Source organism: Manacus candei, unplaced genomic scaffold (genome assembly GCF_025592945.1).
Source record: "Manacus candei isolate 608988 ecotype Guabito, Panama unplaced genomic scaffold, ASM2559294v1 h1tg000057l, whole genome shotgun sequence".
NCBI classification, from domain to species: domain Eukaryota; kingdom Metazoa; phylum Chordata; class Aves; order Passeriformes; family Pipridae; genus Manacus; species Manacus candei.
The window spans coordinates 6,364,273-6,391,832 of NW_026138105.1; the positions used below are offsets into that span (position 1 = coordinate 6,364,273).

At 44.2% G+C, this 27,560-nt stretch overlaps 1 protein-coding gene across 4 annotated transcripts; it reads right to left on the reverse strand.

The window, feature by feature from the left end:
- Nucleotides 1-10,265: 10,265 nt before the first annotated feature.
- Nucleotides 10,266-22,356, reverse strand: ZFP64 (ZFP64 zinc finger protein). 4 transcript variants are annotated; one of them, XM_051802766.1, is made up of 8 exons: nt 21,282-21,658; nt 21,181-21,232; nt 21,095-21,144; nt 20,700-20,939; nt 19,122-19,283; nt 18,046-18,108; nt 17,193-17,444; nt 10,266-13,575 (listed from the first exon to the last, which is right to left on the reverse strand). In XM_051802766.1, exons 2-8 carry the CDS (start codon nt 21,192-21,194, stop codon nt 12,275-12,277), a joined length of 2,082 nt encoding a protein of 693 aa, XP_051658726.1. In that variant the 5' UTR covers nt 21,195-21,232; nt 21,282-21,658; the 3' UTR covers nt 10,266-12,274. The 4 variants fall into 4 exon arrangements, with proteins under 4 accessions (XP_051658726.1, XP_051658725.1, XP_051658724.1 ...); XM_051802765.1 differs by having other exon boundaries at nt 21,095-21,232; nt 21,317-21,658; XM_051802764.1 differs by having other exon boundaries at nt 21,095-21,232.
- Between the last annotated feature and the right edge of the window lie 5,204 nt (nt 22,357-27,560).

A 27,560-nucleotide genomic window follows, 5' to 3' on the forward strand; every position in this document is an offset into this window, starting at 1 on the left:
TCTTAAAAAATAAAGATAAAAAAAATTAACCCCCCCACTCCTATTATTACCAGTCTTTCTACCTTTAAAATTGAAAACAAGTGTCTCTAAGCAACATGGATGCAAGAAGGGAATCTCTGAGGCATCTCTTGTCTTTACAGAGAAGCTCACTTCAGGCTCGTGGGTTTAACTTCACTGTGTATGAATGCAGAGAGAGAAACTTCCGAAGGGTGAGTCAAAGCTGATACTGGTCTGACTCAGCCCTGGAGAAAACTGCTTCCCTCCTGTGATAGGGAGCAGGCAGGATGTGATTGGCCTTATTAGGGGGTGGCCAGCCTTTGTGACTGTCCCCATCAGTTCAGATTGCAGAGTTATAAATGCAGTTTTAAAACAAGGATGTTTTGAGAAGATTATTTCTTTCATCTTCTTCTATTTGTATGCCACTGACGGAGCAGTAGGTGCTTTATAAATAGGACAAGGCCACTTTTGTCACCCTAAAATTTCCCATCCCCAGGAGGACTCACCAATATCAGCCATGACTAATATTGGGCAGGACATTCCATCCCAGAGCCAGCCCAGCCCAGGGCTTGGGCAGGACCCGAGGAGTTCACCCAGGTAGTTCCAAGCACTGCTGCTCCCAGCTGCCTCTTGCTCTCTCCTGGAGGCTGCTGAAAGCCTGGCCCCATCATCCTGGCTCTCAGCACAGCACAACAGCTTTAACCACCAAGAATGACATCATTTTCTCTAGGAAAATAAATCAGAGCAGCCACAGGGAATCCAAATGCTCCATAAACCAACTGCAGATACCACACGGTACCTCTGCCCCAGCAGGTGACCAAAGCAGGGAACATCACTCTCTTACATGGGCATTTCTCAGCAACTGTCAGGGCAGTAAGAAGGAGCTGGGACTATCAGAAAACATGATTTCAAAGGTGGTGGAGCTGGTATATAGAGAGAAGAAGGAAGGTGGATGTTCTCCAGCTGTGGCCTGTTGGTCAAAGCACACTTACAAGGGACAAGAAGCAGCTGGCTGATCCTGTGGGCTTTACCCAGCTTGGCCTTCAGCTGAGGATGGTCTGAAAAGAAATCAAAGTACTGAGTACTCAGCAGTTATCAATATAAAGTCACTGATCTAATTCCTATGGGAATCAGACTGCAGAGAAGAGGGGGGTCATCAAAAGTCCCTGTTTATCTCTAATGTAGAACACAGCTACACCTCTGCAAAACAAGCAGGCAAACCTTTCAGAGGATTCCAGCATTAAATTGCTTCCTCCAGTCTCAGAGTACCATAATTTATGTACGACACAGCTGAGAGGATTCAAAGGGTGAGCTGTCCTGGGGGATGTTTCATTTCACAGCCCCTGAGTTCACACACAGGCAGAACAAGCTGGCTGAAAGGAGAGGTTGCCCTCACTGAACAGAACAGGCTCCACACCTGCTGTCTGAGGACAGCTTTGCTTGTGTCCGGTGCAAAGAAACCTTATTCACTCTTTCAAATACAGTACTGGCTTAAAAACAACTTTTTAAAAGCTTGAGTCATCTCTGCAAATGATTTTGATATAGCTTGCTTTATATGCTTCTATATGAGAAGTTTAGCAAGACAAGATGTCTGAGTGGCTACAGTCTCACACAAGAAAAAGAGGTACAAGGTTTAATACCTCTCAGGGAGACATATCTTTACCTCCTGTGGTAGAGATGTTGTTTTGGGAGCAAGAGTTTATAGGCTCTGTCACCATTGAAATGAGGGCACCTCTTAAATCACTGAGCACAGAAGAGTATCAGCCCTCGTGTGTAAATACGAGTAAACTTGTTCCTTAATCTTTACTAGAGGTTTTATTCATTATTTGATGGATAAACTCCCACAAGAACATCCTGCAGTGGACAGGCTGGTGGCTGTGGCAGTCTCAGCTTCCTGAAAGGGTGTCTGTGAGAGTCCAAACTGCATTAGCATTTTTATGCTTGATATATGTGAAGTTCCTTATTTAAATAACTGAGATGGTTGCTCTTAGCAATTCACCAAAAAGCTTACCCTGGTGTCTGATCCCTTTAAGCCACGGCTCGATTTTGTCAATCAAGCCTGTTAGGGCCTCTGGCACACAAATGACAAATCACAGTGTTACCAGAACTATTGACACACATTTTTAATACATAACTACTGTTGTTATATATAATCAGAGCTGATAGACTTCAGCATAAAAGGGTATTTTAAAGTGCCAATAAAACCACTTAGCTTTTACAACACACTGCGTCGACTCCATTCCCCCCTTCCTCCAAAAAAACCTTTTCTTTTGAACTAAGGAATTTATATATTGGGTCAGTGTTATAAAGTAGGTATTTATAGCAGATTTCAATTGAGTGGGAGCTGGAATAAAGGCAACTTGCTTTTAAATGCAGCACGGAGGCATCTTTGCATTGATAAGATTATCAGCTGTTTGTACATAGAAGATGATGTGGTCACTGAGGGGCCTCACCTTGTTTCTATAACTGTAACCAAATTTATTTGCTTTTCTAACAAATCCCTTACACTGCAATTTTTCTTAGATTCGTTCAATGTGAACTGAGTAATTTGTTTAGCAAGTAGGAGCTGGACTAAAGAATTTAGCTGATAACACCACACTGTCTTAATTTAATCCTTTTCTTTCCAAAACCCACAATAACTGCATCACCAGACGAGTGATAAAAGCAGCTCTGAGCTGTATAATCACTGTAAGATGATCACATACAGACAGTTGGCCATAACTTGTGCTTTGTCATGCCTCAGTCATGGGTTTGTGCTGGAAATCAGTTTGGTATTGATGGCATAACTCATCAGCAATGTTAAACAGCCCCCAAACTGCTCCTGATTACCATAGTGACACCTCCTCCTTCAGACAAACCAGCTCAAAGAAGCAGGACAGGGGCACATAAAATTACTGAACACCCAGATTTTTACCTGGCATGAAAACAGTAAATTATATAAAATACTTAAATTATATAATACATTTAAATGGAACCTCTTTAAAATTAAGTTTTTTTGGGAGTCCTCTTCAAAGAAATTCTCTTTTGTAGTTGTTTTCCACCAATAATGCAGAAAGAAAGGGAGGAATATTCTTAATTTTATGGTACAGTCTCTATGTCTAAATATGAGCAAAAATAATGATAGTCTTTCTGATTTAAAGAAATTAACACCTTTCTAGCATGGAGAGGTGTAAACCAGAAAAACTCTGATGAACTGGATTTTCTGTATGAATTAATACTGCTTTAATGGGGAGCATGTTTGTTTATTTGTGTTTTTAAAACTTGCTGTAAGTTATCACAGTAAACAGAAGAATTGTTTGGGTGGCTTAGTTTTTCTCCAAATACAAAGTATTTCTATTTACCAAATGCAAAAACTGAATGCATACAATGAAAGGGCAAATAATAGAAATTTGCACATGCAAATAGGCCAATTGTGCATGAATGGGTCAAAGACTTCTGAAACAAATCTGGGAAAACTGAATCCAGAGCAAGAAACTGTCAAAAGAAAAGAACAAGTAAAGTTGTTTTTTCTGTTCTTTTCTGTTTTCTGATTTCTGCACAAAGCATATTTTAAATAGGGATCTGACCTAAAGCCTGGTGAATCCAATGGAAGGATCACTACAAAGTTCAGTGGCCACATGGATAATATCTTCAGAGCTTAACAGAGATAGAAACTTGGATTTCTGTGCATGGATTTTATGGATCCTACCTTTTCAGAAACACTGGATTGATAGCTGGATTTATGATTAAAGACTTAGGCACAGGGGGAGGAAAAGAGGATTAATTCAAATTTAAATACTTTGCTGCAACTGCTCTGTACCAGCTGGGATTTCATCCCTCAGTCACTGTGTCCACATGGAGGGGTTTCCCTTAAAAAACTGCATCCATCCCCTGTGCCAGGAACCTCCTCCTTCCCTGCTGCCAGTCCTGCCCATCTGCTCCCATCCCATCGGGGGACTGGAGGCTCAAAAAAATGCCCCAGCCTGAGCTCTCTCATGGCACAAGCCTTGTTCCTGAATCTGCTGCCTCCTTGGCTTTGTACATCCTGAATAAATAAAAAATGGGGGAATAAATCCAGCAGGGGAAGGATTTGTTAAACATCCTTCGTGCGCTTTTATTAATTTTATATTGGAAGGAGGATATGACTTAACTGGAGGAGGATCATTGCTAATTCATGGTCCTGCCCTGAAGGACTGAAGGATGAATCAAAGGCAGGTGGGCTTTTCATTGGGTTTGATACCATTTTACCATGATCAATGCGCTGGTCAGCACTCCTGAGGGAGCTTGGGATTTATTGCAGAGGATTTATAGAGCTGTAGAAGTTTAACAAAAAAAAAAAAAAAGAAGGAAGAAAAAGAAAAGGAAAAGATAGGCTTAGACTACTTTTACTTCATTACACAGGAATATTGTGCCATTGGAGAGGAATTTAAACTAAATTTAAACAAAAGCATTTTCTTCCTGCAAAGGATTTGGTATTGAGAGGGAAGTGTAAGGTCTGCACTCACCTTCCCTCTCTGAAACACTTGGACTTTAGCTCAGTTCCCAGGTGCTTCTGACTCCTCCACACGGGCACTGAGCTGCTGAACCAGCTCTGTGATCAAGTTGGAGTCACCAGCAAGGTTCAGTTCCTGCCAGGCTGTTGTTTCATGGCTACACCTGCATGAGCTGGGCCAGGTGCTATTAAGGCTGCAGAAGTACAAACTACCTCGAGTCCATACACCTTGTGTAGGTGATTTCAGAAATTCATAGGAAAAGGTGAGTAGAGGACAAGGGGCCAGTCCTCATGGTGGCTCTTGCTCAGGATAAACACCTTTTCTATTATCCCTTCATCATCAAGTATCCCTAATTCTCTGCCTTCCTATTTTCCTTAGAGATAGATGGACATTCCTTCCTTGTTCTCCTGTTTCTCAGTGGGTTCTATGCTGAATATTCTCCCTTTCTGTCCCTTATTTTTCCTTCCTTTGGAAAAGTCTGGAAAACTGGACAGTGGTGAACTGGTTTGGCCCTGAGAGACTATGCAGAGGAAACGAGCAGTGAGTGTCTGTGGCTCAGTTTCCATGGCAACAAAGACTAAAACCAAGAAAAAGGCACCTTCTCGTAGCTCTTGAGATGTTTTGGAGCTGAGGAATTCCTTGCCCACCTTTTCTCCCATGGCCTGTGGAAGCACAGCACAGGGAGCGGTGGCACTTGCAGGGACAACAGGCTCAGTCTGAGGTTGCAGCTGGAGATTACAGCTCCTCTAGAGCACATTTTAGCATGAGACAGAGGGGTAGCTCCCTGCCCACAGCCTCAGAGCCCTTGATGTCAGCAGGGGAGCAGATGGTGGGGTTGGCCAGCAGGGCCAGAGCAGAGGCTGCATCTGCAGCCCTCCAACAGTTCTGTGGTCCAGGACTTGTCCCTGACTCACACAACCACACAGCTCAAACCCTCTTTAACTCTTGCCATGTAAGGAGTCCTGGAGCACATCAGAAATTAAATAAGATGGTAATGAAGTAAGAAAACCTGAGTTACTTTTGGACAGTCTTCTATTTCAGTAGTTTTCTGTTGGGAAGAGCCTTTCCCCAGAGTTCCTGTTGGTAGGATGGCATTGACTGCTGGCTCTATCCTCACTGAGTGCTCTTCTCTACATGGTGCAGTTGGGATGCGAATGTATCATGGCCATAAGTCTTGGAGAGAAGCCCAAGCAGTTCAGGCAAAGAAGCCAACAAAGAAGTTACCTGTGATACGACAGGAATGTGTAAGGAAAGGCCACTGCTCAGAGGGCACAAGAGGCAAAGTAACAATGGCCAAGCACATGGGCCACCTCTGCAGGGTCCTCCAGCCTGCTGCAGTTCAGTCATTCCACAGCAAAGTGACAAGAATATCATTGCTGAAGGAGCCTTCAACTATGCAACCCTCAATGTCCTTTTATTGCTCCATCTGCTCCCAAGATAAGCTGTGGGTAGAAGCCTGTAGCCCCTCACCATGTAAAAATCTATCTGGCCCATAGCGGGGACGGGGCATTTGGCATGTTGTGAGGGAACCTCCTTCTGCCACTGCTGTCAGCTTTGTCCTTCTGCCACTTTGATGATTCTTATGAGGGCTGTCAAAGTTCAGACCCCACCTTCACCCACCCAGGGCCAGGGCAGCCCCTGAAAGGCAGGATCACCTCGGTGGTGGTGGCACCTCTCCCTTGATCCAGGGTCTCCTCACCTTGATGGCACCTGACCTGCCACGAGGGCTCAGCTGCAAATGTGAACTTGGTTTTCCACGGAACTTCTCTGCTGTAGCTTTGTCATAACACTGGCTTTACCCAGGTGGCCCCAGTGCTTTGAACTTTACTCCCGAATCCGAATGAAATTCCAAATGAAGCACAAATGGGAGCCATTGACACTGTACTGAACTTTTAAGGCTGACACCCTATTTAGCAACTTATTAATGCTGGATCTTTTGAGGGAAGCTTTCACTCACCATCCACTCTAAAGAGCTTTGTCAAACTGTAACCATTTTAATTTTACTACAATTGCCCCTGGAGGAGCTGGTGAAAGTTATACCAGCTGTACATTTATTTTACTGTTTTTACCTCCCCTTTTTTCTGATCATCAGTCTGTCAAGGCTATCGAGATTTACATTTAAATGTAAAACTGGACTGTCCACCAAATAGCCTTTGAAGCTATTAGCTGTGAAAGATAATCAATTGGGAATGGGCCCCTGCAGAGCACTTTTCAAGCAGAGTCATCACCAAAAAGCAATTTTGCTGGCAGGCTTTTTTTTTTTTTTTTTTAAAGGAAAAAAATCATGAACATTCCCAGCCAATTAAAGTTCTATCAATGGCTGATCTACACAATCCTACAACAAAAGCAAAATTTAACATTGCTTAGGCAAATTAATTCACATGATAAATTCTGAACTTTTTAGCAGGGACTAAGCAGCAAGGATTGGCAACTTTTTAATAATCCCCCAGCAACTGTATGTAATTCAAAAACCAGAATGATCCAGTATGCCCAGAGATGAGGAAAAGTGCTGCTATTTAAGAGAATAAGTCTTACATCAGTCTTGTAAAAATTTAAAACCAAGGTACACTTTTATCACCTCTTTAGCTTTACAACTTTAACATGGCATCGCTGCTTTTCTCAAACTGTGTCACCATTTGTAGTCCCTTCCCTTTATTAGAATAAAAAAGCATGTTTCACAAAGAACTTTAATCTATTAATTATGACTGCTATGCATTATGCAGTTTAGCTTTATGCATTCCTGTTCTTTCAGATTTTTCCTCTGGGCCATCAGGAAGCTGTGACTATCTCCAGAATCTATCTGGGTATTTGCATCTCACTCATCACTGAGGTATCCAAGTTATTCTCATCCTCACAATATACTTCTGAGGTGCACCTTCTCCAGGTGGGGAATAACACAGCAATTCAGCAACAGAACTCCAGAGAAAATATATATTATTAATATAATAATTAAATCTAGCCAGCAACAGTAAGTGCAGACACACTTTGGAAGTATGAAGTTGTGATCTCTGGTAAAAGGTGTGGGGTGGATATTTTCTTTCACAGTCTGGCATTTAAAAGGTATAAATAAAAGCACCAGGTGGAACGAGGGGATGGCTCAGGGCTGGGAGACCCACCGGGCATCTCTGGCCTTGCTCTGCCTCACCTGGCCCAGGACTTCCCAGGCTTCCTAAACTTCCAGTTTGTGATCAAAAGCAAAATGACAGACAATTGTCTGACAGCTCAGAGCACCAGGGGTACACAGCCTCAGTCTGCTCTGCAGGGCCAGCCTATTATTCCACATTCTGCCTATACAGATAACACAGATTTTAACAGCTTTCCTTCATTTTTGAAAGACATCAATGGAAACTCGAGCTGAAAGTGTTTGTCTCTCTAAGCTTTTTTTTAGGTGTCTGTCACATCAGGTTTGATAAACTGAAAGACACTGATGAAACACATTTCATCCAGGAGCACAAGCAGGCATAAATGCATCCTTGTATCCTTAAAATATAACCAAACCAAAACACACTAACCAACCAAAAACATATCCCCAAAAAACTCTACAGGTCCTCAGGTAATTATTTCTCAAATAACGTTCAACTTTTACTTACAGAATTCACCCACTCACTAATCAAAAGAGATTTCACTTTGAGGTTTACATGAGGCCTGAAATTAGGAACTTAGAGAAAACACCTCTGCCAAAGCTGAATCTGCAATAAAACAAAATTCCTGGTTTTTATAGAGGGAAATACAGCTCCTGAAATAATAAATAATTATTTATTACTCCTGGAATAAATTATATCTCAGGTCACAGAATTCAGCCTGAACAGGAGTATGTTACCCTCGTGGTACACAGCATTTAAAAATCCAACTCTGCTTTGCCATGGACTTTTTGACTTCCCCACAACATTGTGAAGTCTCTAAAAGATGAAAGACAGCTATGTAACCAAATACTGTATGTTTTCTGAGTCCTTCTCCGTGTCTAGCAACTTGAATAAAGACAAAGGCAGAATTGGATACCTGAGAGAGAAAAGAAAGCTTTTCCTGAGAGAGACTTTTAATTCACAATGATACCTGAGCCATTATTTCCTCAGGTCACTATAGAAACCTTTATCACCTTATGAAAGGTCATTGGGTAAGTGACAGGAGACATCAGTTTCTCTTAACAATATTGGTTTCTCTTCTTAAAATTTAAATAACAAGGCTAAAGATTTTCCAACTAGAGATGTAAAAAGCCATTAGAGTATCCAGTCAATACTCCTGAAATTATAGGATAGAAGCCTTTCCATTGGGGACACAGCAAACATTTTTTACAGACACCAGAGCACCAAATGGCAAAAAGGACAGCTGACTCTATTTTGCCTGCAAACAAAATAAATAAATAATCAGAAATACAGACTAAAATAAAGGTATCTAAAAAAAAAAGAAGCCTTTCCACAGTTGTTTGTAATGTAGAGAAAAAATGTCTTGGCATGGCTCTAACATTTTAAACCCCATAACAGAAGGTACTTTCCAGTGCAGTCAGATGATAATAGCAATAAATAGCTCTGCCAAAATGATTGGGAAATATTTTGGTCCCAACTTTTTAACTGCAAATCCCACGTGTATACAATATGTTTGGTTTTGCCCCAGATACCAAAGGACCCAGCTTTGGTTTTAGGTCTCATCTCAGGTGAGGACTTGATCCCATTCACCCATCCAGGAGGGGCATCTGCATATCCAGTAATCCCCCTGTGCACAGGACAAATTGAGGCTGGTTTTGAGCAGGAATGTGCCATTTTGATGCAAATGACAGCTAAAGTTTTTATCAAAACCACCTGAAAGGTTAAGCACCACTGGCAGGGCTCAATCCGGAGTGCTGCTGGTTTGCTGCTCAAACTCAACACCGAGCCTTGCTGAGGACACTGAGATGGGCTCACTCCCACACCAGCCTCCCCAAAACACAATTAAAGGTGTCCAAGACAAACTTTTCTTTGGAGTTTTTTTTTCCTGCTGAGAGTTTCTACCTCCCAGAAACACGAGGGGACGGCACATTCGAGCGGGTCTTGCGGAGGATGAGCCTCTGCTCATGGGACACTCGGTCTGGTTTTAGAAAGCAGTGTCATGGAGTAACAGCAACAAAATCCCCAAAGGCTGGGAAGGCCCAAGAGCAGGGGTTGGGTTATTGAAATGCACACAGGCCACGCTCCACTGCCTGCCCAGGGCTCTGCCTCTGTGTCACCTCAGCTCTTTCAGCAGCCAGATTTGCCCTCACGCAGGAGGGAGGAGGGAACACGCTGTAAACTCACACTTGGGACCCCACAACCAAACTGTGTAAAAAGCAGAAGTCTGTGCAGAGAACGGGAACCTGCCAGGGATGTACTGGAGGAGGCAAACCTTGGAATATTTAGTTTTACATTTCCCTCTCAGAGCCAGAGCATCACTCATTTTGTAACCAGTGAGCAGGACTAAGTCATGCTCCTGGGGCTCAACACTTACCAGGGGAGCTTGGGGATCTCCAGGCAGCAGGAACAAAAATCCATCCCAGTATTTCGTCCTGGAAAAAGACAACTTGCTCCAGAGCTCTGAGGCTCTGGCAGATCTCTGGGGAGGGAGGGATAGGATTTATTTACCATGTGCTCAAAAGCAAGTGAGCTCTACAAGAGACACTTGTTATGAATTACCAGGCTCTCTCCAGGGATGGTTCTGTTGATAACATGAAGAATGTATTAAATGAATATCAGAGATTAAAACAATCTGCTTCTGCCAGCTCCAAAACACAAAAACCATTACTGTCATACACAGAAATAAAGCTGGAATATTGGAAGAGAAAATTGAAAATAAATTGCCCCCATGTCAGCCTGGGTTATCAGCTGCTTTTTTTTTTTTTAGGGTGGAGGAAAAGAAGTCTCTAGATTGTTCACTGAAACATGATGCAATCATCCTAACAATGTTAAAGAAGTAGCACTAAGCTTTGTCTATTCATTCACACCATTTTATTATCTTTCCTGTTTATCTTCGAGGCACAGGGAGGACCAGAACCAAGGGGAGTCTTTACAATATGACAAATCTGCTGGTTTCCTATTTTAGAAGATAAAGGAGGCTTTTTGTAAAACTGCAGTGCAGGTAACAGAGCTGTGTAACCTTAAGTGTGACATTAGATTGAAGGTGAGATCCCTGGAGGTGCATCCCCTGGCACCCTTGCAGGGCTGGAGGCAAGGGCAAACACATAAATTGCAGTTCAAACCATCAACTTCCTCGGAATCCCACATTTTGTGGCATTCTTGCAGTGCCCGACAATTCTGTAGCTGTCAACTATGTACAGAGTACGATTAACGAACAGGGAGTAAAAAATTATCAGTTTAACATAAATTGTGAGGTAAGTTTTGGCCACAGATCTGCTTCATGTAGAAAATGTTGGACATTTCTTTTTATTTGCTGCTTTTTATCTTAGGTGAAAGTAAGATTTTTACAGCCAGGCTTTTTGTAACGTCTTCTAGAAGTGAATTTGGAAATGCTTTTACCGGGTAGAGTTAAGAGCAGGGAACTCTTACACAGGAAACATCATCCAGGAGAACAGAGCACACTCCAAAGTTTCTTTGGGCCTCTGGCACCACCTATGGATGACACAGAATACTTGGAGCTCAGGAAACCCTCCCTGCAGAGTTCACTTACACCAACGAGTACGGGAAAATTAATTGCCTTTTTTTAGTTGCCAAACTGTGGTACATTTGCACTTAGAACTTTGTAGGCTTGGTGTAACTTTCTACACCCAAAAGCCTGCCCACCTTACCCACCAATATCAGCACTTTGTCCAACTACAGCTTGTCACATCTCAAAACTCAGATATCACAGCCAAACTTTTGTCTTAAAATCAGATTACCACCCCTTTGCAGTCATGTACAGCCACCAGCTCTAACCCCTCAGCCCACGGCCACCACCTCCTGTCCCATGTCCCAGGCAGAAGTTTCTTGTCCAGCTGGAGCCCTTTGAAAGCTCCATCAGCAGGGTCTCTGACATGCAAGCCCCACATGAGCGAGACTCAAACTGTAAAGCACTTTTACTACCCATGCAACTCCAAACAGGCAGCATCAAAATAAAAACAAAATGTTAGGAGTGTTTGTAAAAAATATATTTGCAGTCATTTTTCTCTTTAAATCACAGGTGCCTCTGACAGAGATCACTGTGCCAGGGAGGGAGATAATTTGCAATTGTGTTCTTGCTAACAAAGTTAGTTACTACTGATGAAGGGACAAAATTCTTTTGTTCTCTAAAAACAACCACCTGGTCTTCTGCCTAAGTATTTCCAAGTGCCAGGTTCCAGCAATTTCTACAGATACTAAGGAACAGCCCCACTAAACTTTACCAGGGCTGGATTAGACACAGTAGTAGGGATTTCTTAGAGATCAGCCAGGAGCAGTGAATGCACACACAGCATAGAACTGAAAGACACTTCACTAAAATAAACTTCAGAATGGCTCAAACTCTTGTCTTTTTGTGTGTGTATAAAAGAAAAAAACTGCTGGGATAGTAATTGAGCATAAGGTGAGGCTTTCTTATTTTAGGCAGCATAATACAGGAGCCATACTGTGGGAATCTCACTGCTGGCAACAGTTGCTTTGATGCTCAGATTTTACAAAGAACACAGCCTCCCATCTCAACAGAGGCACATAAATATATATAAATACATCCTCCTCTTCAGGAACAAGAATGTTTCCATGTACAGACAAGTAAAATGTATATTTGGCTTTGGAGGCTAAGTCCTGCAGTCACTGATGTCCTATGGATTTCTGCTGAGCTCAGCACTGCCTCTGAGAGAGAGAAGTGAGCAGGAACAGTGTTTGTGACTAATCTGGTATGGAGTCTGCTGGGCACAGCAGAGCTGTGTGTGCTCCACTCTGGATGATGGAGTAGGTCTGCTTTGGGGCTTCAGTGTGGGAGGAGGAAGAGAAGATGGGAGGAGGGGGAGCTGCAGTGGACACCGTTATACTCTGCCCCCCATCACTGACCACAGTCACTTCTGTTGCCCCTTCCTGTATCAAGGCATTCAGGCCCTCCAAGTCGGAGCAGCTGATGCCGGAGCTGGTGATGAAGGCCTGGCTGGCGGCAGCCTCGTGGCTGCTGACGGGGGCAGCAGGAATCAGAGCCTGGTGCAGGGCACTGCCATCACCCTGGTCGTGGGTGGTGAGCAGCACTGCCGGCTGTGCCACGGGCCCGGTGTCCCCTGGGGCCATGGCAGGGGGGGCTGGGGCCACCAGGCTCACCTGGCCCAGCAGCTGCAGGCGGCCGTTGGCCGGCAGCTCCTCCTGGCCCTGGCTGACCAGGGCAGGAGGCACCACGTTCACCGAGGCAGCCTGGACAATGCTGTTGGTTTGAGGGACCTGGTGGCCCACGATGATCTTGACTCTGCCCTCGTTGTATGGAGAAACCTGAGCGGGCTGCAGTGGGACCTGGAGGTGGCTGACGGTGATCGGGGCACTGTTCTGCCGGCTGGGGTCCATCTGGAGCTGCAGGACAGCCAGCTCGTTATTTTTAGATCCACTATACAGACTGTGCTGCTTCTTATGACTCCTGAGAGAATCTTCTCGGACAAAGGAAGCATCACACAGGTCACACTTAAATGCTTTCTTGGCATCCAATTTGGCAACTTGCCTGGAGCCACCTTGCTTTGGCCTGTCTCCTTCCTTCTTCTCCATGGACTGCTTCTTGGTCTTGACTTTGTCTCCATGAGCTTTCCTGACGTGGGTGGTCAGGTTGCTGCGCTGCTTCGTGTCAAAGCTGCAGAACTCACACTTGAAGGGCCGATCTTTGCAGTGGATCCTCTCGTGCACCTTCAGCGCTGCCTTGTTGGAGCACGAGTAGCTGCACTCCGAGCACTTCACCGGCTGCTCGGGCTGGTGAGTTCGGATGTGTTGCCGAAGGCTGGTTTTGTTTCCACACTGAAAGTCACACTCTGGACACTTGAGAGTGTTCTCCATGCTGTGCTTGATCCGGATGTGGGACTTCAGGTTGCCCTTCATGGCGCAGCGGACCTCGCAGAACTCACACTTGTAGGGTTTCTCTCCGGAGTGCACACGCATGTGCCTCTTCAGGTCAGAGTTGATCTTAAACTTAGCAGGGCACATCTGACACTGGAAAGGAGCATCTCCTGCAACACAACCCACAGCTCAAATTACAATGAGACACTGAGATCTAATGAATTATGTACAGGTGACTTGTTCTAAGCTCCCAGTGTATTTTCCAGATGACAAGAACTTCAATGCACAGGATTATCACCTGGTCTGATATATTTGTGTGCAAACTCTCCATGAGCACACCTGCCCACATCTGTTGCTTTTTCACAACTGACCCTTGGAAATTCTCCATTTTTAGTTCATTTTGTGTATAAAACTGCTCGGTGTGCTCCAGAGAAGCGACTGAAGTATCTCATTTGTCTCTCTTTAGCAACAGGATATCGACTAGCGTGTAAAATTAATAAAAATAAACACTGTAACTTTAACAGCTGCTGTATTTTTAAGTCTAAGGAAACAACGTAAACACATCCATGCCTCAGGATTACACCACAAGATTCACAAGGAGGCTTGCAGGTTAACTTTAAGCCTATGTAAAGGGTAGGCTGCTGCAGAAACAAGTGCTTAATGGACATCAGCTTTACTGCTCAACCATATATACCTTAACCATATATCCCTTACTGCCTTCCCTGTACATTTGCTGAGTTAGATTAGTTGACCAGAAAAACAGATGAGTTTTTTTGGCCTGGTTCATTTGGCTGGCACAGGAAGGCAGTGGAAAATCCAGGACAGAGGTAGACGTAGGGACAGAAGTCCATACCCGGGTCAGTGTCAGCTGACTGCACAACCATAGCAGTACCACAGTTACAAGGGAAAAAAAGGAACAAAGAGGGATCACAGCTACGTAAATTCACCTGGAAAAGACAAATGTGAAACTGTGAAAAAGTATGTGACTCTGGAGAAATGTGTTTACATAGAAAAGTAACACTGAGCTTTTGTTCTGGCATTGCAGCAACCAAGACAGAGATATTTGCACCATGTATCATACCCAGTAATGTTCCACAGGTCATATAAGATCAGTTTGCATTCAAACTCTTAACTGATAAAGCATGAAAAATGAACACACATCTGCAAGGTCTCCATAAGCCTGTTTATGTGATTCTCCCTCATAACCATTCCAATTGCCTGGATCTAACCCACTATTTTGCATTTCCTTTATTTGCAGGCTTATGTCACAACATGCATGACCATGTCAAGGTGGAGCTCTACTTAATGCATAATCAAATCCAGGGTAAAGACCAGTGACTTCATTCTGAAGTCATTAAAAAAAACAAATCCAAAGCAAGCTTAGCAACCTAACTAAATAACTGTTTCCTTTTTCTCTTAATCTAAATCTTTAGTTCTCTAAAATACCTGAACAAGAAGTCTTTAGGCAGGTATTATTTTGAAAAAGTGGAAGAATTGTGTTATTAGGTACTAAGACACCCTTGGTGAGAGAAGGAAAAAGAAAGTGTGTTTAGTTCAACAAACATTTATCCTCTTTAATAATCAAACTGCAAATGGCTGATTTATTTTATAAGTTAATATTTTATAGAGTTTGTGATAGCTGTATAATTTTGCATAATTTGCTTACCCAGCTACATATGTCATAGGTTTAGCTGCATATTTTTCAAATCAAGTTGTGGCCTACTGTGCTAATCCATGTATCTGTTTAATAATTGAGATACATAGTGTACTATCTGTATTAAACAGATTTTATTAATGAAGATGCACTGTTTGTTCATCTAGTTTATTTTACAGTCTCAGCTGCACACTCAGCTACTGAATTTTTATCTGCTTTGCTGATGAAGGCACAGTTCGTATTTCAATGACTTAATTTTCATATACAGAGTAGCACAATATATGAAAAATATATATCTCAATATATGAAACAAATTATTAATTTTACTGAATAAAGCAAAGTATGCTGGTTCTGTTTGCTTAAAGAATGGTCTACTATGTGTATTTCTTTACATTTCTGCCCATAATTGACACTGCCTGAATATACCTCAAAAAGTTGTGTCTGACCCTGGAATTATTAATTCTAAGAGAAGTTTTACTCCAATTAACAGGAAACTGATGTTTAGATGACTAGTTCAGTGAGTACTGCTGTGCAGGTGACCTCACTCTGAGGAATGTAGATTACACTTACCTTCTAAGAATAATTAATTAAATTCCAGTAAGCAATATATTCTACATACCAGTCCTTTTCTCCTCAAAAATTGGTTTTGTGCACAACAGCTTTGTAACCTGACAGGGATGAAATGATTACTTTCAAAATTCTTGTGCCTCCTTTCAGCAAATTTGTGAAGATTTGTGAGGTATAAAAGATTCTTTTTTGTTAGAGAAAGAGTGGTTTAACCCTCCCCTCCTTCACAATGCACAAGGGATTTATTTCCTTTATCTACTCAAAACAAATCCCATCTTGCACACATCCAGACTGCTGTTGTTTAGGACTCGAATCCAGAATCAGATGCAGGACAGGTTCAAAGCTAATCTAATAATCACTGAACCATAACCACCTTGCAGCTAAAATTCACAGAACTAATCAAATGTATAAAAGACAACACAGAAAGTAATCCATTACCCTGGATTAGATGAAAAACAAAATACAGAGACAACTGTACGAAGACAACAGTACAACAGTATCTTTACAGCAAACCTCTTCCTGGAACAGATATAAAAAAGACAGACATTTGCAAACAAAGCAAATAGAAAATGATGCAATGGTTATAAGCCTGGGGGCTGAAGCTTTCTATCCATAGAGCAAAAATTCCATGAGCAAAATACAGTTCTGGCTGCTCATCCTACACTGTTAATGTTCATCAGTCTGCACAGGGAAGGTACCACACAGAAAGGTCACCAAAAATGTCACTTAAATTGCTAATTACTTGCTATTTTACTGATGCAAGAAAGATTAAATTATGCAGCTAAGTTTTGTACTGATATAACTAGTTCAATTATAAAGTAATTTCAGTGTTTCTAATAGAGTGGACCAGATCTGAGAGACACAGAAACCTCCATGCTCTTAATCAATCAATAAATTAGATCCTTCAGTTCTACCGATCTGAGAACATCTAACAGGCAGTTTCAAAATCAATTTAGCAGAAAGTCTACCAAGAATCAGACCTGTCTTCTTATTGCTTCCAGGTATTTTTAGTAGAGCTGGATTGCCCTGCTAGATTCTATATCTAAGAAGTTCACAGAAGGGGGATGAACCAGTGATTTTGAGAATCCGAATCAGCCCTTTCGGGCATCCTGACACCTGCATAACTTTTTAAATTTTCCCTGGGACCTTCAAAGCTTTAGAGATCTGAATTTTAGCCTGTAAATGTAGAAGACCCTTCCAGAAGATTTTACTAGGAGGAGATTAGGGTTTTTTGCTTAAGGAAGGTTTCCTGCCTGGAAGAAGACATCTTTCCCAGAGACAGTTTCAGATGTTTTCTCCTCCTGCATTCCAGAAGAGCTGACTCCTGGCTATGAGAGAAGATAAGTTCTTCTAGGCATGTTTGAAGACCCCCACAGCAGGAGGGTCAGGGATGACAAAAGCCCTGAGAAGAACAGGGGGTGTGTCTTTTCCTTGGACCGGTGCAGATTTGTGCCGAGATGTTAAATGTGTTCTCGACTTTGGAAAGAGATTCCCCCAAATCCTTCCACTGCCTGGTATTTTCGGGGTGCCTGCATGCATTTGACCCTGACAAGCCTGAGAAGGTACCTGTGTGGGACCTGAGGTGCACAGTGAGCTGGCTGGAGTTGCGACTGGCGTAGGGGCAGATCTGGCACTTGAAGGGGCGCTCGTTGGAGTGGATGCGCTGGTGCTTGTTGAGGCTGCTGCTGTCGGCAGCCGCGTACTCGCAGTGCTTGCACTTGTAGGGCTTCACCCCCGTGTGGCACCTCATGTGCATCTTCAGCTTGTCCTTCCTGCTGAAACACTTGTTGCAAACCTCACACTTGTGGGGCTTGTCTCCTGGAAGGAGTGGAAGGGCAGCGACGCGCTGTGAATTTTTGCGTCATAAGGATGTTGTGATAAAACAAACACACACCAAACACTCGATAGAAAAGAGACTGGTTTTCAGAAGCTGGACACTGCATTTCACCAGCCACCCTATTAGCTAAAGAGTTCTTTTATGCTTCAGAAAGCTGCAGGCAGAGGTGCAACGAATTTAGCAGATCCTTTGGAACTTTCTGCCTTTACAACTCTGATATTGAGGTTTAGGGGGAGGGGAGGTAAAATTATAGAATTACTGTTTCATATGAAGAATAAACTTCTGGGTTTATGTACTTCCACCACATAAACACATGCTCCCTGATAAACCCATGGTCTGCACCCCTGTGCCTTCAGTCAATGTCCAGTGTTCATGTCTCACAGCTGTCAGTGGGATGCCCATGGTGGGACATGGCTTGCCCAAAGAGGGCAATTCTTCAGACACAGGGCAGTGCAATACTAGAAGGTACAGACTTATGTGTACATTCTATCTATAGAGACGTTATTTCATAGGAAAATACCTTTTGGCAAAAAGATAAAAGGAGGGAACAAACCAAAACTAAAATACAGCAACTATATAAACCTGTGTGTGTTCGTAGATGACGTTCCATATCCTTCATGCCATAGGAAGTCTTGAACTGGCAGCCTGGAAATGGTAAGATCGAGACCATTAAATTCAAGGAAAATCTAACAAAACAATAAAAATACACTACGAAATTCTAGGCATTTTCTTTATTTTCAATAACATTTTTTTAAAATTCAGAATGAACAGAGAATGAAATCCCCATCTTATTTACTCACATCTGCTTAAAAGAGTGACCAGCTTACTTCAGTTTTCTAATGCTTCTCCTTGGAGGCAATCCACTCCTACCTTTTTCTGAAAGCTTTGGAACTAGGGTCACTGGAATCTCTGCCCAGGGTCTGAGATGCCCTTCACTGGGCACAAAGGATGCTGGGGGAACTAATCCATTCCACATAAGACTTCCAGTTAGTGCAACTGGGAACTCAGGTAATAGCTCTCCATTCAGGAATTCTGTTCAAGTGGAAAAGGCTACAGTTCTAGAGCAGAGAAATGAAAGCTCAGCATCTCAAATGTGCCTTTCAAATTAAGGCAAGTTTAAGAAAAGAGATGGAACCTTCTGCCACCATGAACAGAACTACTCAGCTACATGGATGGTTCTGTGCTCATTTTCTGTGTCCTGCAGGGTTTTCACTCATTAGGTCTCCAAATAAGAGACCATTTTATAAAGATGGTTCAATTCACCCTCATAAAAATGCTAAATGATCAAAGGCAAACCACGAAATGCCAAATTCATATATGACATTTCTCTCATACAACAATGGCAGTCAGCAAAAAGGTAACAAGATTCTACCCTTACATTGGCACAGATGTGGGCAGAGGCCAAAGTCTCCACTCAAACCCACTGCAGCATCACCAGAGGACATCACAGTGTAGGACCAAAGTCTAAGGATATGTGAAATCAACAGGAAAGCTACTCCTGGTATCACTAGGAGTTCATCACACCCTCAGTAAACAGGTTGTCTTCCAGGTTCTGTACATCTGAACTGCTCAAGACAGACAAATCTGCCGTGTGTATTCACTACAGGACACCTCCCACTGCTCAAATGAAAAGCAAGGAGGTACAAACCCCATCTTACCTGGGTAGCAGCAGTTTAGTTTCTTCTGTGTGAGTGAGGCAGTGGACTTTTTGGACCGTGCTTTAGGTGGTGTGGACACGACAGCAGCAGCTGGAGGCTCACTGCTCTCACTGGGCAGGTAGGTTTGATAGCCATGCTCAAAAACAAACTCTGGGGCAGAAACTAAACACACAAAAAAGCTTAATTTGAGAACATTAACTTCTCTAATCAGAAAAATATGTAATTATTGTCTAGTTTCATGAATTACTTCTACATTCTGGTTTTTTTTCCAGCACCATTCCTGTTCCTGTGTTCCTATTTACCTGAGGGAGGGGGAAAGGAAAAAGGCTTTTTTCTTCCAAATATCAAATAAAGCCATATTTGTTTTTCAACACTGGCTGTGCTATAGCCCAAAGGAGAAAAAAAAAAATCCTTATTTACGTGGCAAATGTGGTAAAAATGGCATAAATGCAAACAAATTTTTTTATAATTGTTAAAAAAGTTCAGCCTCTTTCAACTCTACTGTTTTTAGCTGTTACTCACAAGAACAACAGGTGAAACTATCTCAGCCAAAGTAGCAGCTTTTAAATCAATTAAACAACACTGTACCCCAAAAGGGCAAATGGATAGAACTGCCCTCATTTTAAAGATGAGTAAATATGAAGCAGAAAAATGACTCATCCAAAACCCACACTGAGTTGAGGGATTATAATACAAAAATTCCTGGAAGTGAGCCCTGAATTCAGTTTGTTTCACTGCTCTTCCAGATTCTCTGCCTTAATCTGTCTATCCAAATTAAAATCAAATAATTTGGATTTTAGTAAGGTCCCACACCAAAATAAAATAAAACTATATATAGAAGGGCGAACCTTCATACATGGAACAAAATTCTAATTTTATTTAAATGTCTCTAGGATCGGGACCTCACTTGAGCCTTCACATAGGCAGAAATTTTGAGCAATATTTTTCCTGCCAATTAGTTGTGGGAGCAATGTTAGAGAATGCAGTGTTCTCACAAAAAAAATGCCTGGATTGGTGCCTGACAGCAATTCTGTGTCTGTTTTTCATCAAGAGCACTCTTAAAAAAAAATTAAAATGCAGAGTAATTTCATTATTTTTCATAAGTATTGACAATTTTAATTAGTTTGCACAAGTTGGTTATACAACACAATAGACTTGAGCAATTCTCTGCAAGAGTGTGTATCTCAATTAGCAAATTAAGCAACTATTGTCACTCCAAACCCAAGGAGGCAGCACACCACTATTTTTCTTTCTTGGGTACATGACAACTAATGTGAGAACTGCTGTTTTAGCTGAGTGTGATGGGGACACATGAACAGAGGGCTGTGTCATGTTGCCACTTCACAGAATCGCAGAATATGCTGAATTGGGAGGGACCCACAAAGATCATCGAGTCCAACTCCTGGCCCTGCACAGGACCAGCCCCAAGAGTCACACCCTGTGCCTGAGAGCATCATCCAAACGCTCCCTGAGCTCTGGTAGCCTTGGGGCTGCGACCACTGCCCTGGGGAGCCTGTTCCAGTGCCAGACTTGGCACGAGTGAAGTGCCTCCAGGTTGCAGGCGTGTGACACTGCTACCTGTGATGGTCTGTGTCTCCGAGGCGATGGTCCTGGTCGTGGTCTGTGCCTGTGTGGACGGCACCGTCTCCTCCGACACAAACTGGACGGTGCTGGTGGCCCCGGCCGTGGCACTGGTGAGCTGGCACCCGCTCTGCTTGTGCCCCACGAAGGCGTCCAGGTTGTTGAACTGCTGCTTGCAGATGCCGCAGATGTGGATGTCGGGGGTGAGCTCCACCAGCACCGTGGTGCCGCCGGGGACTGTGGGGACAGGAGCACGGTGAGGAGCTCAGCCCAAGGGAGTGGGTGACGTCCTGCTGCCCTCATGACCTGAGCTGTGGAGTCACTGCGGGACCCCCAGGTGGGGTGGGGGGATGCTTCCCCAAAGGGCTCGGGGTCCTGCAGGGGGTACTCACCCAGCGGCTGCAGCATCACTCCACAGAGCCTGCCTGGGACCTGCGGACCACTGCCTGGGATCCATGGACTACAGACCATTGTCTACCACCTGGGATCCATGGACTACAGACCATGGCCTACAGAGCATGGACCACCATCTGGGATCCATGGACTACAGACCATGGACTACAGAGCATGGACCACCACTTGGGATCCATGGATGACAGACCATGAACCAACACCTGGGATCCATGGACTACAGACCATGGACCACTGCCTGGGATCCATGGGCCATGGACCACCGCCTGGGTCCCAAAGACCACGGACCACTGCCTGGGGCCCACGGACTATCAGTCATGGACTATGGACCATGGACGACTGCCTAGGGTCCATGGACTGTAGACCATGGACTATGGATCACTGACAGCCTGGGACCCATGGACCACTGCCCAGGACCCATGGACTATGGACCACCCCCAGGGAGCCATGGACCACCGCCCAAGACCCACGGACCACTGCCCACTGCCCAGGACCCGCGGACCATGGGCTACACCCGGGCTACCACCGCGACCCCCGCCCTTCCCGGCGCCGCGGCGCCCACGCAGATTCCCGGGTTCCCCTCCGCCCCCCAGCCAGGTTCCCGGGCTCCGCTCCCGCCCGTTTCCTGCGCTACTCAGGTTTCGGGGCCTGCCCAGGCCCCGGCTCAACTGGGCTTCCGCCGCGCGGGCCCCGGAGCGCGCATGGCGCGGCGGCACTTACACTGCACGGGCCCGGGGAAGGCGGGCGCCGCCCCCGCCGCGCCGCCGTTCATGGCGGCGGGGCCGCGCTGCGCTCGCCGCCTCCCGCGCGGGGCTGTGGCCGGGGGAGCCGCTGCCGCCGGGCACCGCTCCCGCCGCGTCCCGCGGCCGCCGAGCGCGGGCGGATGTGCGGGAGCCGAGCATGCTCAGTGGCGGCGGCGAGGCTGCGGCGGTGCCCTCAGCGACCGCCGGCCGCGGGCAGCGACAGCCCTGAGGAGCCGAAGCGGCGTTGTTAAACCCCAAACCTCCAGCGTTAAACCCAGGATTAAACCTCGCGCCCTCCCGAAACCTCCAGAATTACACCTACTGTTAAACCCCGAGCCCTGCCCAAACCTCCAGCATTAAACCTGTATTAAACCCAGAGCCCTGCCCAAGTCGCCATCGTTAAGCCCCAGCCCTGCCCGTGCCTGTCCCCGCTGTGGCAGCGCTGAGGCGGCCGCGCTCCCGTCAGGGCCACGGGCTGAGGGCTCTCCCTGCGCCCACACAGCCCCGGGTCTTAGATTAGGGCTTTAATTAGCCTAGCAGAGCTTGAGGGAGTTAGGGCTGGCACTGGGGTTAAATCTTGCGGTAGTAGAAGCAGGGAAAGCCAGCCTCAAGTTTTGGACATTTCTTCTGGGTTACATCAGAATCAAGGCTGCGTTCTTGCACCAACTCTATTCACAGTCTTTTTCAGCATGATGCTCCAAAGGGCCACGGCAGACCTCAATGATCAGGACGGTATCTACATTTGATATTGTACTGATGGAAGCCTTTTCAGCCTAGGGCAACTGAAGGCCCACACCAAGACCTTAAATCATCTTGTCCGGGAGCTGCTTTTTGCTGATGACGCCGCCCTTGTTGCCCACACAGAAGCAGCTCTGCAGCATTTAACATCCTGCTTTGCAGACGCTGCTGAGCTCTTTGGGCTGGAAGTCAGTTTAAAGAAGACGGAAGTTCTCTATCAACCGGCACCTCAGGAAGCCTTCCATCATCCCCACATCACCATTGGCCAGTCAGAGCTCAAATCAGTCCAACAGTTTAATTACCTAGGGAGCCTCATCTCCTCGGATGGCAAGATTGACGGAGAGATAGACAACAGGTTAGCAAAGGCATGCAGTGCCTTCTGAAAGCTTCATAAAAGAGTATGGTGTAATAAACACTTGAAGAAAAGTACCAAGATCAGTGTTTACAAAGCCATTGTGCTTTCCACTCTTTTATATGGTTCCGAATCATGGGTCATCTACCGCCACCACCTGCATCTCCTAGAACGCTTCCATCAACGCTGTCTCTGTACAATACTTAACATCCACTGGTCAGATTATGTGACCAATACATCTGTTCTAGAACAAGCAGCAGTCACAAGCATTGAGGCCATGTTGCTGAGAACACAGCTGAGTTGGGCAGGACACGTCTCCAGGATAAAGGACCATCGCCTCCCTAAGATCTTGCTCTGTGGTGAACTTGCCACTGGCTGCCACAAGAGAGGAGCCCCGAAGAAAAGATACAAGGACTCCCTGAAACAACATCTTAGCCTTGGCCATATTGATCACCATAACTGGTCTATTCTGGCCTTAAATCGGGAGGTCTGGAGACACACCATCTATAACGCTGCTGTCTCCTTTGAGAACGCACGCAGGATCGCTCTCGAGGAGAAAAGACAACGCAGAAAGAACCGTGCCTTGAGGAATATACCACCTAAGGAGTCTTTCTGTTGTACCTTTTGCAATTGGACATATCTATCTTGCACTGACCTTATCAGCCACCAGCGTACTTGTAACAAATGTGGATAGAGCCTTTCCCAAATCTTTGTTCACAAAGCCTAGCCATGGAAGAACATCAGAATCACACAGAACTCTGGGTTGGAAGGGACCTTAAAGCTCAGCCCTTTCCACCCACCCCATGGGCAGAGACACCTTCCACTAGGCCAGGTTGCTGAATGGTCTAAATGCAAAGAAGTTGAAGTAATTGCTCATTACTGTTCTTCATGCAAAATCATTTCCTTTTTTTTGCTATCACAACACTGATAACTGCCCAGAGAGCCAAAGTGGCTGCTCTGGCACGATTACTAAAAACCCGCTCTGATATTCCACCTCTTTTTACCAAGCCTTAGGAGCTCTCCTTTGTGTCACTGTGGCTACACAGCCAGTCCCTACAAAGCATAGCACAGAAATAAGAATATGGTTAGTGCTGATGAGACTGTTTTGGGAACAGATCCAAAAGAAATTAAATCCTAGTAAAAGTAATCAACACAAATCTATTTTTTTTTCCACAGTATAGATAGAGCTGTGGAACTGAAAACTGACTTTTAACTCATTTTGTTGTTTTTTCCAGAACACTGTGACCCATTTCCAAAGCTGACAGAGTGTCTGCCTGTCTGTCTATCCACCAATTATAGTTGCAACCACAGGTGTGCTTTGGAACATGGCATATATTATTTTTATCTCTTTCTCCCTTAATTTGATGCCTTTTCATTAGGCTGCAAGCCTGCTGGCCTTGATTAGAAAAGAATAGGCATTGTGTGTTGTTAGAAAGCGGATTTTCACTTACACAAGGACCAGCGATGACAGCAGGGCAGGCTGTGTGCCCCTCCTGACTGCCAGAACAAACACAGCAGGGAAAGAAAGAGCCCATGGATGTGCTTCTCCTCCCCCCCGGGTGTCAGGACAACAATACTTAAGTGATACAGGACGCTCTGAGGTTGCACCACTGAGTCAGATATGACTGGCTTCGTTTCTCGTGTGTTAGTTGCTACATTATTCAATTGGACACTATTAATGAGATGTGTTAAATTAACGTACAGGAAAAGGTCCAGGGAGAGCTGGGTTGCTCCAACTGGCATCCAAAAGAGGAATTCCCTCCACCCTTTCCATCATTCCTTCCAGCTGCCTTGCAGAAAGCATTTTGGTCAGTAGCAAACTGAACTGCTCAGTTCCCTGTGCTGGCAAGGGCTGGAGGCATTTGGAAGGGAAGATCTCTGTCTTGGACTGCACTTGTGCTGTTCTTCCCTCCTCTGGTATTTCCCAGCATGCTGCAAAGATAGCCAGGCTGGGAATGTTCAGGCTCTTTTTATGGAGGAGAAGATGAGATGGGGCCAAATTAATGTATTTCATAGGGACATATGAATTTTGGTAATGATTGTGCTGGTTTTTCATGTCCAGGCAGCTCTGGTTAAAACCAGAGGGAGAAAGGCACCTGCACCAGAAGCAGCAGTAGCTTGTAGGGCAGGCACCTGTGGTTCAAATCTTTGGCCTTTTATATCCTAAGGGAATATTAACTGTCAAATCACTCTCAGTTTTTTTTTTACATATATGGTTAGAAAAAGTAAAAACGGTCATTGAGCACTGACTTCAATGCAGTGCAGAGCTTGAAATACTTAAAAAATTGCCACATGCATTTGGGGAAACAGTCACCTTCCAGGAAACAAGCGACAGGATAAGAGGAAATGTTGTCAAGCTGTGCCAGGGAAGGTTCAGGTTGGACATCAGGAGGAATTCCTTCGTGGAAAGGGTATTCAGGCATTGGAAGGGGCTGCCCAGAGAGGTAGTGGCATCCCCATCCCTGGAGGTGTCCAAGGAAGGACTGGATATGGCACTCAGTGCTCTGGGCTGGGTGACAAGGTGGGCATTGGGCACAGGTTGGACTGGATGGTCTTGGAGGTCTTTTCCAACCTTGATGACTCTGTGATTCTGTAATTCTGGCTTTGGCATGAACACTGGAAACACTGTTATGATCTTATTAATAACTGATAACACTCACAGATCAGGGCTTTATCGAGGGATGTTCTGGACACTGAGTTTCCATTTCAGTGGCTGAGGATTGATGTCTGAGAGTGTAACACTGCGCTGAGCACTTGAGTCATCGAGCCCAGCTCTGCTGAGATCACACTTGACACTATTTCCAGCCTTTGAGGCATAAATCAGTGTGCATGTGTAATCCTCGTCACCCTTAACCTGACTGAAATGAAAATACCGCAGCGCTCCGGGCTCCCTACAAGTGCAGTGCAAGCAAACAAGGCCCAGAAAAGACTAATGTCAATCATGAGAGAGGAGGAAAAGAAAAATCAGAGGCATAAAAAAGTGAGGGCTCATGAGAGCCTCGGCGACAGGCGTTCCCAGGCACAGTGTTGGACAGCTGCAGCCTCAGTGCTTTCCCAGAGACAGAACAACAAGAAATGTGTAGACTTTTACCTTCATACAGAGCTTCCATCCACACTACCATTGTCTAAGATCACACAGGAGCAAAGTATCCTACCTTGCAAGCACAGAAAAAGCCATCCCCAAGTAGTGGGGAAGAGAGTTACCAGCTGAGCCAGACAGGAGAACAAACCCCAAACCTTTAAATACGATACCATTTATTGTTCTGTTTGCCTTTCTGTAGCGGGAGAAGGGTTAAAAGGCTTAAAAGAGAAAAAGAAAAATATATAAACTGGTGATATAAATATATAAATGAACAGAATATATCAATAAGATGCAAAAAACCCCCATAAAACCCCAACAGCATTGTAAGGAAAGAATATAAACTCGGTTGCAAGCTTGTGGTCACCAAAGAGGAAAAGCTTCTCTCTCTTGAAGGCCCTGGTGCAAGAACATCCCAAGTGAGATTGGGATGTGGCCTGGGGGACAGGCAGAAAAAGAAATGTGAATTGTAATTAAAATTTCAGATGTTGAAAGTGGAGAGAAACAAATGATGAATTTAGAGAAAAAAGTCACAATAACTTAAAGATTCAAACCCCAATTTTTAGCATTTTAATGGATAATGACACACAGAGCAACATAAATGCTCTGAGCTCAAGTTAATTATGTTAAAATAATAGGTAATCTGTCTCTGTGTTGATAACATATAATTATGATGATTTTTTCAAATGTTTTAAAATAATGTCATTTCAGTTCATAATGCAAGGGAGGGATGTTGCTGTTTAATGTATTTGCTATTTATACAACATTTTCAATGTCATCACTTTCCTGTACAATAAATAAAGTTGAAATAATCAGTTAGTACCTTAAGATATTTCTTACTGCTGTATGAACTGTAAAATAACTCAATGTGAAAATATTGTTCATTGCAATAGTACATTGACAACTGTGATTAAACCTCCAGTGAATACTGGAACAAAACAGAAATGTATTTTTGTGTTGAGTTGCCTAATTCTTCGTTGTCAGACCTGAATCCACCCAGCAGAAATGTCAGCTGTTTATGGGGTTAACTGTGTAAATTTGCTTCAGTGTTTTTCCCACCATGGAAAATACACAGAAATTGGGATAGAAAATTAAGGAAGATAATTTCAGGATGAATTCAGTTTCCTGCGCCTCTTATCTCTTTGCATTTCTGTTTCAAATATTTTTTTTTTCCTAAATGCAAATTGCCTTCTCTCATATGACCAAACTTTTAAAAGAAACTTACATTCTGCTGATGATGAATCTGTCACACCTGACAGTAAGCTCGTTAATTTATGGCATACATTTCAGCCCTTTTTTTATAAATATAAATGTACAATAAAACTCCACTGGGATAAACATGATAACAAATAAATGCTGAATCTAAGATTGTGCAGCTCCAGTCTAATATTTAGTCATTTTTATTATTATATTTGAGTTAAAAATGGAAAGCAACACCAGCAGAGGGACTCCCCTGATACTCCGTGGAGCTCTCCCTGGCAGGGCAGAGACGTAATTTTATTCCAGAAGATTTTGAATGCTTTACAAGTAATAGG